Below are 12,748 nucleotides of genomic sequence, written 5' to 3' on the forward strand. Positions count from 1 at the left end.
GAGGATTTAATGACTGTAATATTAACCTACACAATAAGCTAGAATCCAAAATGAAGGAAAACTGTTATTCTATTGAATCTTTTTATTGAGCCTTTTTTTTTTTTCTTATTTCGCCACACGTCTGTCGATCGATTATATATTATTATTATTATTATTATTATTATTAGATTATCGTCCGGCCCTAGTCTAATAGAAACACGCCTGTTGACTTCCTATTGTTTTTGTTTATTTTTCTGTTTTCGTTTATTTCCTGAATTGGTTAGCCCTGGCTGAATAACAAATTCTGTCTGCCCTTGGGCTCAGTTTGGTATTTTGTAGTATTTAGGCTAAAGGTTAAAAATTACTAAACTGCAAATCAGCAGGAACATATTCTCCTCTGAGTAGTTTTTCTGCGACTCTTACGCTGTTTACTGCAAACCTATCAATCACTGCAGCTTCAAGTGACCCTGATCGTAACTTAAAGACCTTTTCAGCCAAAATATTTACAAGAGCTTTATCTCCCTCCGCGGGCTTTTTTTATCAGTGCTCGTAAAAGAATAAACAGACACGGGTAATATCCATCCAGGTTTTGGTCCCCTTCTCTTATTTTGTCTGAAATATTACTGGAGGAAGGTCAGACCTGTAGTTGTTTATTAAGGCCACATTTCCAGTAAGTCTCTGTTGATGTAACTAGCTGATTTGTTCTCCTTGTGGGCAGATTGACCTGCTTTTTGCCAGATTGGCCTTACAGTCCATTCCAGACAACCTGGACCTGAGGGGAGACTCCATCCTGAAAAACCTGGACATTCGGTGCATCCGAAGCCTCAACGGTGCATAACACAGCTTGTATCAAGTTTAACTGGGGTCATGATGCCTGTTGGGTTTTATTTATTTATTTATATATTTATTTATTTATGTATTTTCTCGTTACAGGTTGTCGAGTAACGGATGAAATTTTATACCTGGTGCCAAACAAAGAAAACTTCAGGTTGACGTTGAGAGCCATCAAACTTTGGGCGAAACGTAAGCGCTGCTTAAGGACCCGTTTACATAAAGAAAGAATTGTTTTTCTGTTTCACATCTACATGACAACATGTAACCTGTAAATTTGTAGAAGTGCTAAAAACGGTGTAATTTTCCTGCTACGCCACTAGCAGGCGGCATGGTCTTTGAAACCCAAAACATGCGCATGCGTACCAATACTCCCTCGTTAAAAAGGCACAGGATAATTGGCCCGATTTATTTATTTATTGCCCTGATCTTCCCCTATCTCATAAGATAATCGTATGAGATATTAATGCCATGTTAAGCGTGTCCAGTCTGCTCAGAAAGACTTCCAGACTGCTCTGACTTTAAATTGGGGATATTAGGCACCAACTTGGATTGTCTTCGCCCGATATCCCTGTGTTTTAAAAATATGATTTTCCAATTCTGAATCAATTCTCATATTAATTCCAAAAGATGGATTAATTTAACCAAAGATTGATCTATAAAAACACATTTTCCTTTTCTTACTCACACTCCACTGTGGAAGGTGAGTTTTTTAATGTCATATTTTTAATAATGCACCAGGTTATTGTCCAAAAAGCAGCTGTGGATGTCTCTGTTTTCTACCGTGGATCTGTTTGGCTTTGGTCCTTACAGCCGCTACTACCATTACTTTAACTACCATTACTTTGGTAATTTGCTGTTCAATTTTATTATAATACTAGTATCAATATGTTGCATAACTACACAGTCATGTAATTCCAGTAACAGCTGAAAAATCTTTATAATACCAAAAATAATCTATTCTAAATCCTGAGAATCTGAATCAAATTGATTCTTGAAGTTTGAATCAATAGCCAGCCCTAATCTCTGGGTGTGCGGTATTCCCCAATGATTAACGAGTAAAGAGCTTGTTGAAGGTGACATGTTGCCAATCAGAGGGGGAAAAAAGGGCTGGCCGATAAATTGATTTAATCGATTAATTCAAATTTACAATTTTCTAAGATTTAATTTTTGGAATATCTGGATTTTATTTTGCCAATGTACTCATTGGGCTTCCATGATGAGAATAGCAGCAATGCTGAATATATGTTTAGGAACATATATTGTAAAATATGTTGTAAAGAGGATATTTCTTTTAGCATAATACGAGGCACTTTAATTCACTTATTGTTTTAAGTTTGAAGTTACACAAGTGAAGTGAAGCCTGTTCTTAAATCATTGTGTTATAGAACTTGTGTCAAACATTGTTTGTATTTTCATGGTTTATAACGGCAGGGCTGCCATCTTGTTTCACAGGCTGGATTTAGTCTCACATTGAATTAAGGTCAAAGTGCTTGACACAAATGCAAGTTTTAAAAATATTTGATTCAATTTCTTTATGTGAGAAGAAAAGGAGGAAAAAAAAAAAATTTTATATGATAAAATCAGAGATATTATTTTTGAGCCACATCGCCCAGCCCTAACAACAACACACCTCTATATCATAGCGTAGGGGATGCAGAGCCCCTGTTGTCTCCACTCCTTTAACCCTCACTTTTTGTTTTTATCATCCATTCTCTGAACTCAAGTTTAATCTCGAGGTTTTACGAGATTTCCCGTCTGACACCTGAATGTTCCTGAGGGAAATCTGTGGGTGTTGTGCTTCCTTTTTGGTCGAACACCGCACACTAAGGAGCAAAAAAAGTTACATCTACTATGTTTCTATCTAAATGTGTGGTGTCTCTCTGGTTTTGACAAATCAGCCAACAATTTAAAAATCCTGCCATATTAATCAGGCAAAAGTCAAGCTGCATATGTGCCGGTAATCCCCCCTGCAGGCAGATTCTGTTTCTTTTGTAGACTCGACAACATGGACCGGGATGTTTTCCAAACGTTAAACTCTGGAACCCATTTTCAGAGACGACTTGGATGTTGTGACTTACACGAACAGCAATAACCCATCAAACCTTTTCCATTTTAACCTCTTAAAGATGCCATTACATCAATGTAAAGACCATTTCATGTAGTTGATATTGTTGCATATGTAAATTCTTCAAAGAATTTAATTAAAAAAAAAAAAATATTGTCAGCTTGTTGTTTTGTCCCTCCTCAGTAAAACGGTTGGGTACGGTAAACCGTTTTCTTTGCTTTTTTTGAGCAAAGAAAGCAGACCGCCCCTGAGCAGATCCTTTGATATTCACTTTTGACATTTACACGGCCTCTGCAGTGCACAACAGATCATAACATACCTCCAAAACCTCAGAAAAATGTTATTTGTTGTTATAACCCCTTGAAGTCCCTTTTTTTTTTTTTTTTTTTTTTTTTTCCCTAAATCTTTTCTCAAAGTAACATGCTTAAATCTAATAATGCTTTATTCAGCAATGACAAACTTCTCTTCTATAGTCTTGGTATAATCTTAGATAATCTGCGGATTCCAAATTGGCTATTTCTTTTTTTTTTTTTTTTAACAAAAGCGAATTTACTGTATTGAACCTAGAAACAAAACAAAAATAAATTTAATTTTTTACCCCAATACTGGGGCTGCTGGGCTTAAGAGGTTAACCAAAAAGCATCTTATACATAAGACCTCAATCCACAGATGCTGTTTTATGGGTTTCACGTGAATAAAAACAAATTTACCACCAATCTGTGCTGCTCTTGTGAATAAAGCAGATATTCAACCGCTTTGTCTTGTTTTGTGACGCCAGGTCGAGGAATCTATTCCAACATCCTGGGCTTTCTGGGCGGAGTGTCGTGGGCCATGTTGGTGGCCAGGACCTGCCAGCTCTACCCCAACGCTGTAGCTGCCACGCTCGTCCACAAGTTCTTCTTGGTCTTCTCCAAATGGTGAACTCAAAATCCCGTTGGGTTAATGGTGTTAATTTCTCATTATATTCTCTTTTATTTACTGTGCTTGTAATGATTTTCCTCCTGCAGGGAGTGGCCTAATCCTGTGCTGCTGAAACAACCTGAGGACAGTAATCTCAATTTACCTGTTTGGGATCCTAGAGTGAGTATGAAGGGTGGTTTGTTTCTGGATGTTTTTTTTTAAAGACAATCTTCAGTTGTGAGAGTCTTATTCTGCTAGGCGAAGATTTCCCACGGCAACTTGAAGCAAGGAGCACTTTGTCCATTCTCTAAAACTGCACAGGGACTGCAGAAAAGGTCATAGCTGATCTGCTTTACATACAGCTTAATTTCCTGGAATTAGAAAGTCATTAAAAAAGTTGAGTTCAGTTAAAAAAATACATACACAGAGTGATATATTTCAAGCATTTATTCCTGTAATGTTTTTCTGAATATAAGTAAGTCCAATATAACTTTTAAATAAGCGTTTTTTGTTGTGGCAGACACAAAAATAGGGGAAACTGTTCACTGGAAGGGTAAGCCATGAAAGGTTGTTGCTGTAGACACTGACTGTTTCGGCGTGCTGTAGCCAAGCGTTGTCCTGGAAAGTTGAGTGGAAGGAAAACTGGTAGAAAAGCTCAACATGCAACAGATGTAGTGACAGCCCTGAGAGCACCGTGGAGCAAAGTTGAGTTCAAGAGTGACGATTGGCTGCTGGAGGCAGTGGTTCATAAGCCACAACACGAAGATGTATCCAGGACATGGGCTAAAACTGTTCCTTGTGTTAAGCTGGTCCTAAACCAAAGAGATGCATCACACCTGGGGCTAAGCTGACTAAGAGCATTCACTAGGAAATGGATGTCCCAGAGTCTGGAGGAGAGAGGCACAGAATCCATGTTGGTTGAAGTCCAGGGTAAAGTTTACTCAGCGATGATTCAGGAGCCAAGTTATCTGCTGCTGGTGTGTGTTTTCACTTCGTGCTTCTTTCTGCTGACCAGCTGTGTTGGAGATGCTGGTTTCATTTTCCAGCAGGTTTTGGTGCCAGCCCACACTGCCAAAGGTACCAATACCTGTATTATAAACCACTGTGCTCGGCCAGTAAAGTGGCCTGACCCGACCTTCATAGAGAACCTATGGAGAACAGTCCAGACGACCTGAAGGCTGCTATTAAAGCAGCCTGGGCTTCCTGAACACTGCAGCAGATTTAATTAAATGCCAAGGTGCAGTAATAAAAAAAAAAAAAGGAGCCACAACCAAGTATTTATTGAATGTGCTGCACAGTGCATGGATAGACCCACATTTTAATTCGGTTCAGTGTATTTATGTAGTAACACATGTCATCTCAAGGCACTTTACAGAGTCGAAATCTATCATCCAGATTGGTCAAAAAGTTTCCTCTCTAAGGAAACCCAGTAGATTGCATCAAGTCTCTCCAAGCAGCATTCACTCCTCCTGAAAGAGCGTAGAGCCACAGGGACAGTCGTCTGCATTGTTGATGGCTTTGCAGCAATCCCTCATACTGAGCATGCATGAAGTGACAGTGGAAAGAAAAACTCCCCTTTAACAGGGAGGAAAACCTCCAGCAGAACCAGGTTCAGTGTGAACGCTCATCTGCCTCGACCCACTGGGTGTTAGAGAAGACAGAGCAGAGACACAGAAAGCACTAATCAAGGACTCCTTTTCTATTTAAGAGAAACGTAAGAAGGTGCTAGCAGTACTAGCTCCACTAGTGGCTTCATCTTGGAGAGAAACAGCTCAGCAGTTCACCTCTGAGACACTTTTCAAGTCTAGATTATGAAAGAGAGCACCTAAAGTTAATTAGATCTTTTTTTTTTTTTTTTTTAGCTACGGAGTTTTAGGTGTTCATTATCTGTAAGCCAAAATCAAAGGAATCAAACGGTTGACATATATCACTCTCCATAATCTGTCCCAAGTTTCACTTATGTCAGTTGAATCATTACAATACAAAGCTGAAAGCTGCTCTACTACAAGGTCCGTTTTGTTTTTAGTTTCTCTTGTAGGCAGTAGATGGTTACGTTCACACACCAGGGGGCGCTGTAGCATATTTTATCTTGCAGCCAGAGTGTGACGTGTTACTTTCTCTGTAAAATAAATGTCTGCGATTTGCTCATCAATCCTTCTGTTGCCTAAAATAAATGCACTTTTTCAAACATTTGGAGCTGTCGTGTAATATTTTGTGTTCCTTTAGCAATAAATACATTACATTTGTCTGTCAGTTGTTGTTTTTTTTTCTTTATTTCTTTGGGATATGAAGTATTGGAGAAATTAATAAAGTTACTCTGAAAATAATTGGATGCAAACAAAACCGTGACACTGGGTGTGAATTCTTCCTTTTTAAATTTTGTAATGCCTGTACTGTTAACAATAAACAAAATGCATCTAAACATAGTCCTGCCTTGATCTGTAAATGGCTATAATTAAGATAAATTGTGCCTTTTTGATGCTCAACAGTCTCATTATTTAAATACTTGATATTCATAACCAAGTGATAGTAGTTTATTCCTGAATTTAGGTTTTTTTTTGTCTTCTCTCTCTATGTATGTATTTGTGTGTTTTTATTCATGTTATATTTAAATAAATACATTTGAACTAAAATAAAACATATTTACTATTACTGGAGAACAAAACTGAACTTTGTTCATTAAAAGGCCTCAACAGACAGAGGATCACCCGGCTCAGCACTTCGTGTTTTTGAGGCTTTAAAGTCTCTGCTTACAAAGTTTTTCCTTAATTTCTGCAGCCTCACACCGAGGACAAAAAGAAAAACGGGGAAGTAGACATGATCAGTTAAGTTTGTCGGGTTTTGAGTGTGTGGGTGTAGCGCCTGTTTTTTTTGCATAAGTTCTCATCTCTAAAGAGAAACTAACTTCTCTCTCTTGTTCCTCTTTTTTTTTTTTTTTTTTTTTTTTTTGTTGTTTTGTTTTTAGGTGAACCCTTCTGACAGATACCACCTGATGCCCATCATCACGCCCGCCTACCCCCAGCAGAACTCCACCTACAACGTCTCCTCGTCCACGCGCTCCATCATGACGGAGGAGTTCAAACACGGTAGTACTGGTTCACCCTCGGAAGGGCTGTATGGCCGACCCTCTGATTAAGACCTTTTGAGTTACGTGTCTCTTTGTGGCTCGCCTTGAACAGGTCTCAGTGTCACAGATGAGATTCTTCAAGGCAAAGCAGAGTGGCCGAAGCTCTTTGAACCACCCAGTTTTTTCCAAAAGTACAAGTAGGTGTTCAGTGTTTTATTGTTTTTATTGAAATGTGACACAAACGTAACTGCCTCCAACCTATGAAGAAGGGTTTGCTAAAGAGAAATCAGGTGAATGAGGTAAAAGTTGAGTTTTGTTGACAGACTTCCTGGTCTGTCAATGGGTTAGTGATGAGCCAGTGTTTAAAGGAGGGCACTTTCATCCTGAAAATTGAGCAAATCCTCGATTCAGTTCCTGTAGACTGCCCTTCTGGGTCCAAGAGTAAGACCCTCAGCCCCAGGTTGCTCCCTGGGAGCTGCACAGTGGCAGTCTACTGCTCCTTAACGGACGGGTTAAATGCAGAGCATAAATTTCATTGGAACATACAAAAGTTGCAATGACAAAAGTTTGTACTCAAACACAAGGGGAATAAAATGGTCACATTACAACAAAGACACTTTAATGTATATTATTTCTGGTTTCCCAGATCAGTAGAAAAAAGATTTATGGTGTTGAAATTATTTTTTGCAAGTGAACAGTGGGGATAAAGAATCAAACCAAAGAATGAACAGGTTAGAAATCAATGTCCTAAGCTTTAATTGTGTCGCAGAGCTCTGTTCAGTCCTTCTTCTGAAAATAGAAGAAATACAAACAAAAATATTTCAGGAAAGATTCCCAGGTCATTGTGTGTGTAAAATATGTTGTTTAAAGTGTCAATAAGGTTGATGGCTGAATTTGTTTTGTCCCAACAGGCATTATATTGTTCTTACTGCCAGTGCATCCACAGAAGAAAACCACTTAGAATGGTAAGTGTTAATGGAGACAGTTCCTGTTTGAGTCTAACTTTTATTCTGGGAGCTCAACAATCCCACATATGAAGCCCAAGATGGGTACGTTCGTATAAACCAAAAATGTGCCCAGAAGTCTGATTTTTAGTGACAAAGGCGCTTCTAAAATCTGTTCCGCCATTCCACAAATTCATCTTTCTCGCAGTGAACAATAGTGGTGCACTGCAATAACGCCCTCTAGGGGTTGGGAGGGAAATTGATATTGAAAGCCAGAATATCAATATTATATCGTTTTTGAAAACATCAATATTAATCTTTGTATCGATTAATTTTTTTTTTTTTATGCACAGCCCTACTATGCACCTTTAAACGTATCACTGAATAAAAATGCTCTCTCTCCCACCGTGCTTCAGAGCTTAAGACGTTTCTGTTGTTTGGTTTTCACCCAGAACTTTGCTGTTTGATCAAATGTTTCAGAAATCCCGTAGTTTGTAGTCTGCTTCGGACATGAAGCAGAGAAAAGGGGATCGGTAAACAATAAAAGCCTCACTTTCTCCCCAGGATCGGCCTCGTAGAGTCAAAGATCCGTGTTCTTGTGGGAAACCTCGAGAGGAACGAGTACATAACGCTGGCTCATGTCAACCCTCAGTCCTTCCCCGGGTCCAAAGAGAACCGCAACGAGTGAGTCCTACTTTTTCCCTCTGCTTAGTGGGAGTACAAGTTGTGTCCTGCAAGCGGTTAAAAGTTTGTTGTTTCTGCGACAGAAACGACTTTGTTTCCATGTGGTTTATTGGGATCATCTTCAAGAAGGTGGAGAATGCAGAGAGCGTGAACATTGACCTAACGTTTGACATCCAGTCCTTCACAGACACGGGTAGGTCCTTCCACATCACCGGACGTTGTCCTCCACCGTCATGTAAAACTGTCCACTCAGATTTAAACAGATATGCAAACCGCAGTTATTTATTTAAAGTTGTGATGGTTTATATCCACTAATCATGATTTTTTTTTTTTTTGATGTCCTGTTGATTGTGAGCTGTTAATGATTTATGTGAACCGTTCTTTTTCCAGAGTGTAACGTATTAATCCTAGCAGGGTCAAAAATGACACATAAAGGCTGAAATATGTCCATTTACACATTTGGTTAAGGTTCTCGTTTTATGTAGCGTTTGTAGTTCTGGCATAATATCTTTCCAAAACCATTTATGATGCATGTTTGGGGTAATTGTTCGGTTGGAAGGCCCAGTTCTGTCCATATGTCAAACTTCTGTTTAATCTGATGTGAAGCTGTACAACCTGTAGCACCACCCGGCTAAGCTGCCTTGTTTTTCTCAGGTTTGAAAACCTCCCCTGGATTCCTCCAAACTCTAACCGTAAACATTTTCTCCAGAATTAATTTGGCTCGTCCATGCGGGAAGCTGCTCCATTTTGGAGCATGCATTTAGTGGCTGAGATGCTGAAAGCCATGTGGAGTACTGCGGAGTTTAATGATAAAGAAAAATCAGAAAAGGGTGTATTAATTACGCTTAATCAGCTGTACCACCATTAAATATTCCTGATTTTGTGCAGCCAAATTGTGGATTATACTAAGAAGCCTGGTCCGTCTCAGAAAAGCAAACCATTTCTATTGACTCTTAACGAATCTGCAAAGAAGCATGGTTAAATAAGAGCCAGACTCCTACTGGTGGCTACAGAGAGGTGTTGTTGCTGTTGAAGTGCAATATGAGACATTTAACCACATATTAGTGGAGGGTGATGAATATATTTTAACCTGCATGTATCATTTTTGGGTAAATTCACAATAAATTCAGAGTTTTGCACCCAGTTGTTTTCAAAAAACAATTGCAGCTGTGTTTTGTATGATCATTACTTCCCTGGTGTAAATAAAAGCCGCTTGTTTCTGACGTTGATGCCCCCGATGCGTAGAAGTAAAGTTGCTTATCCCTCTTCTTCCCTGTAGTGTACAGGCAAGCTAACAACATCAACATGCTGAAAGACGGGATGAAAATCGAAGCGACGCACGTGAAAAAGAAGCAACTCCATCAGTATCTCCCCCCAGAACTGGTGCAGAAGAAGAAAAGGGTCCGTTTGTGTTTATCGGTTTGTCACTGCGTTGTTTAAAGGCGTCTGGTTCTTGTTCATTTTTTGAGTTTAACGCTCACGTTCTTCTCCACAGAGCATAGCGGAGTTGAACCGAAGCTCAAACGGCGGAAGCTCAAAGCGGATTTCTCTGGACAGCAGTCACCTAGACAGCTCCAGAGACACCGACTCAGGGACTCCCTTCAGCTCCCCGACCAGCAAACCCCCCAAACCCGCATCAGACACAGAAGACGGGTGGGAGTTGCTTCTACGTTGTTTTTGTTGGTTCCCAGTAGGGCTGAACGATTTTGGAAAATAATCTAATTGCAATTTTTTTTCTTAATATTGCGATTTAATGGGATTTTTATATTATTTTTTTTTCCAGTTTAATTTATCATGTCTTTTTAAACATACAAACAAGAAATCATTTTGTTTCCTCGCTGTGCAGATTAGTTGCTAAAAGACCCACAGCATCTAAACTCAGTGCAGAAATGATTGCATTCTGCCTACGATATATTTCAACCAACATTGCCATTTTGACTTTTCTCTGCGTTAACCACAAGCAACAAAAATGGCCTCTAAATAAAGATGTTTGTAAACAAGGACTATTTAAAACAAGAACTTTTAATGTTTCTATTAATCAGAATATTATTCAAGAGAACAGCTTTTAGTTGATTTGGACATCAATCCTTGTTGAACATAAAGTGCAACCAACAAACAAGTCTATGTATTAAACTGATTGACCTGTACTTAATGCTATGTATGATTATATAAACTCTAAAACAAGTAATAAAATTAGATTATCTCATTGCTGCAACTGTCTTCCCTTCCATGTGGAGGCAAACCCACTTTAAACATTCACTAATTGTTACATAGCCAAAAATTGCAGACTCTGCGATTTGGAACTTGCGTTTTTTTAAATCGCGATTATATTGAAAATGCGATTAATTGTTCAGCCCTAGTACCCAGCTTCCCTCACTGTGCGGTTCTGAATGCTTTCCCCCCTTCCCCTTTTGCAGTGCGAGTCCTCCAAAGCAGCTTTTTTTGGAGACCTCCCCAGCACCAAGTACAGCAGCAACCGCCGCCGTGCCAGCGACGAGCGCCGCAGCGACTCTGCAGCCGAGTGCCTCTCCTGCTGCTACAGAACAGGGCAAGTCCATCCCTCTCACTGTCTCAAGTTAGAGTATCAGAGATTCACAGCAACGTCTTCTCTAACATTCAGCCGTCTCTCCGTCGTGTTCTGAATGAGGTTTTTACCAGTCCAGCCACATGAAATGCATCATGCCTTCTCGTCACGTTCCACAGAGGCTTCAGTCAAGGCAAAGCCCGCCTCTCCACCGGCCAGCTCGGTCCTGAGCGGCAGCGTGAAGCCCAGTGCTGCCAGCAGCCCTAAAGAGGAGCCGAACGGCCTCGAGGAGCCCGGCCACGGATCTCCTGCCAAGAGGCCGCACTCCCCGACGCAGGAAGACCCGGCCAAGAGGCACAAAGACGCCGACGTAAGAGAGGAGCTGTCGGCTCAGGCAGATCTGAGCCGCCGCGGTCTTCTGTCAGAGCGGAAACAGAGCTGGCTCCGTGTTTCGTTGCAGGTGGCGTCCAGCGATGACTCGACGTTCAAAGAGCCATACCCGCCGTCTTCTGACTGCAGTCCGCACGGAGAGGCGCCCAGCACTGTGAGTGTTCCTCCATTTCTCTGTCACCTACGGTCGTAATCACGGTCTGGAACGGTAATAGTTTCCAGGTCTAGATCGGTATGGAAGAAAGTTTTTATTTCCAGACGTTGTTTCTTCTCTGTTTTCTATTCATCCGTCCTTCTGTTCATCCATTTATTTGTCCACTCAGCTGTCGAAACACCAGAAACTCTACCCAGCTCACTGAGCTATATAATACACTGGAGTGCTGATTTTGCCGAAAAACTGAAGTCACTGACCGCCATCTTGCTACTCCCTACTCTCACAGAATCTCATAGGATTTGGTTGCAACAACAAGCAGTTTTCTGGCTGTGTGAAAACGTTTCACAGGTAATTCTACAGTCAGTGGATGTACTAACACTATCAACTACTAGGAAATTAGGTGCTGAAATATTTTACATGTTATTCATATTAAATATATGTATATATAAGTATGCGTATATGTATATATATGTATACACATATGTAAATATATGTTTTTGTATATTATTTATATATTTATAAATGTTTTATTTATTTATTTATATATATATATATATATATATATATATATATATATATATATATATATATATATATATATATATATATATATATATATATATATATATATATATATATAAATAAATGAATAAAATGCTAAATATTTCAGCACATTACTTTCTCAGTACTTGATATTTTTAGAACATAACATAAAAGTATATGGCATTTGACATTTTAAAAGTCTTAAGATCCCCCTGATCATGAGAAAATCCTCGTTATTTGATGCTGTAGCGCACATATTCCCTAGTTACTGAGGGGAAAATAGGGAGTACCAATATGGCGGCTGGTGGCTTCAAATCGACTCGTTCAAACAGCGGACTATTAGCACTCCAGTGTATAATATAGCTTAGTGACCCAGCTACACTTCCCAGCATCCATCCACCCAAAAAACCCATCTACAATAGCATAGAGATGCTTTTATTGGACTCCAATGGGGAAATATGGGCGTGACGATGGCCAAAATATGTAGCCAGGATACACCAGAGTTATACACTTGACCTGTTTTATATGAATAAAAAGCCAATTTAAAGTCTAGTTCTAAAGCAAAAGGGAATTAACTTATCAGAAAGGGAGGAAATAAAGAAAAAAATACATATATATAGTATTAATTGATGATACAGCATTTTCTGTGAAAATGCACTATTTA

General features: G+C 39.5%; 1 protein-coding gene across 1 annotated transcript in view; it reads left to right on the forward strand.

Moving 5' to 3' along the window:
- The window catches only part of LOC105934837, a 48,983-nt gene that overhangs the window by 10,757 nt on the left and 25,478 nt on the right, over positions 1 to 12,748 (forward strand). The window contains 14 exon segments of the mRNA XM_036125943.1: positions 698 to 809; positions 913 to 1,002; positions 3,657 to 3,795; positions 3,886 to 3,958; positions 6,744 to 6,864; positions 6,958 to 7,042; positions 7,757 to 7,810; positions 8,354 to 8,473; positions 8,557 to 8,666; positions 9,753 to 9,874; positions 9,969 to 10,126; positions 10,891 to 11,021; positions 11,177 to 11,367; positions 11,458 to 11,541. Of these exon segments, the coding sequence (XP_035981836.1) occupies positions 698 to 809; positions 913 to 1,002; positions 3,657 to 3,795; positions 3,886 to 3,958; positions 6,744 to 6,864; positions 6,958 to 7,042; positions 7,757 to 7,810; positions 8,354 to 8,473; positions 8,557 to 8,666; positions 9,753 to 9,874; positions 9,969 to 10,126; positions 10,891 to 11,021; positions 11,177 to 11,367; positions 11,458 to 11,541 (1,590 nt within the window).

The sequence above is a fragment of the Fundulus heteroclitus genome, chromosome 22 (assembly GCF_011125445.2).
Source record: "Fundulus heteroclitus isolate FHET01 chromosome 22, MU-UCD_Fhet_4.1, whole genome shotgun sequence".
Taxonomy (NCBI): domain Eukaryota; kingdom Metazoa; phylum Chordata; class Actinopteri; order Cyprinodontiformes; family Fundulidae; genus Fundulus; species Fundulus heteroclitus.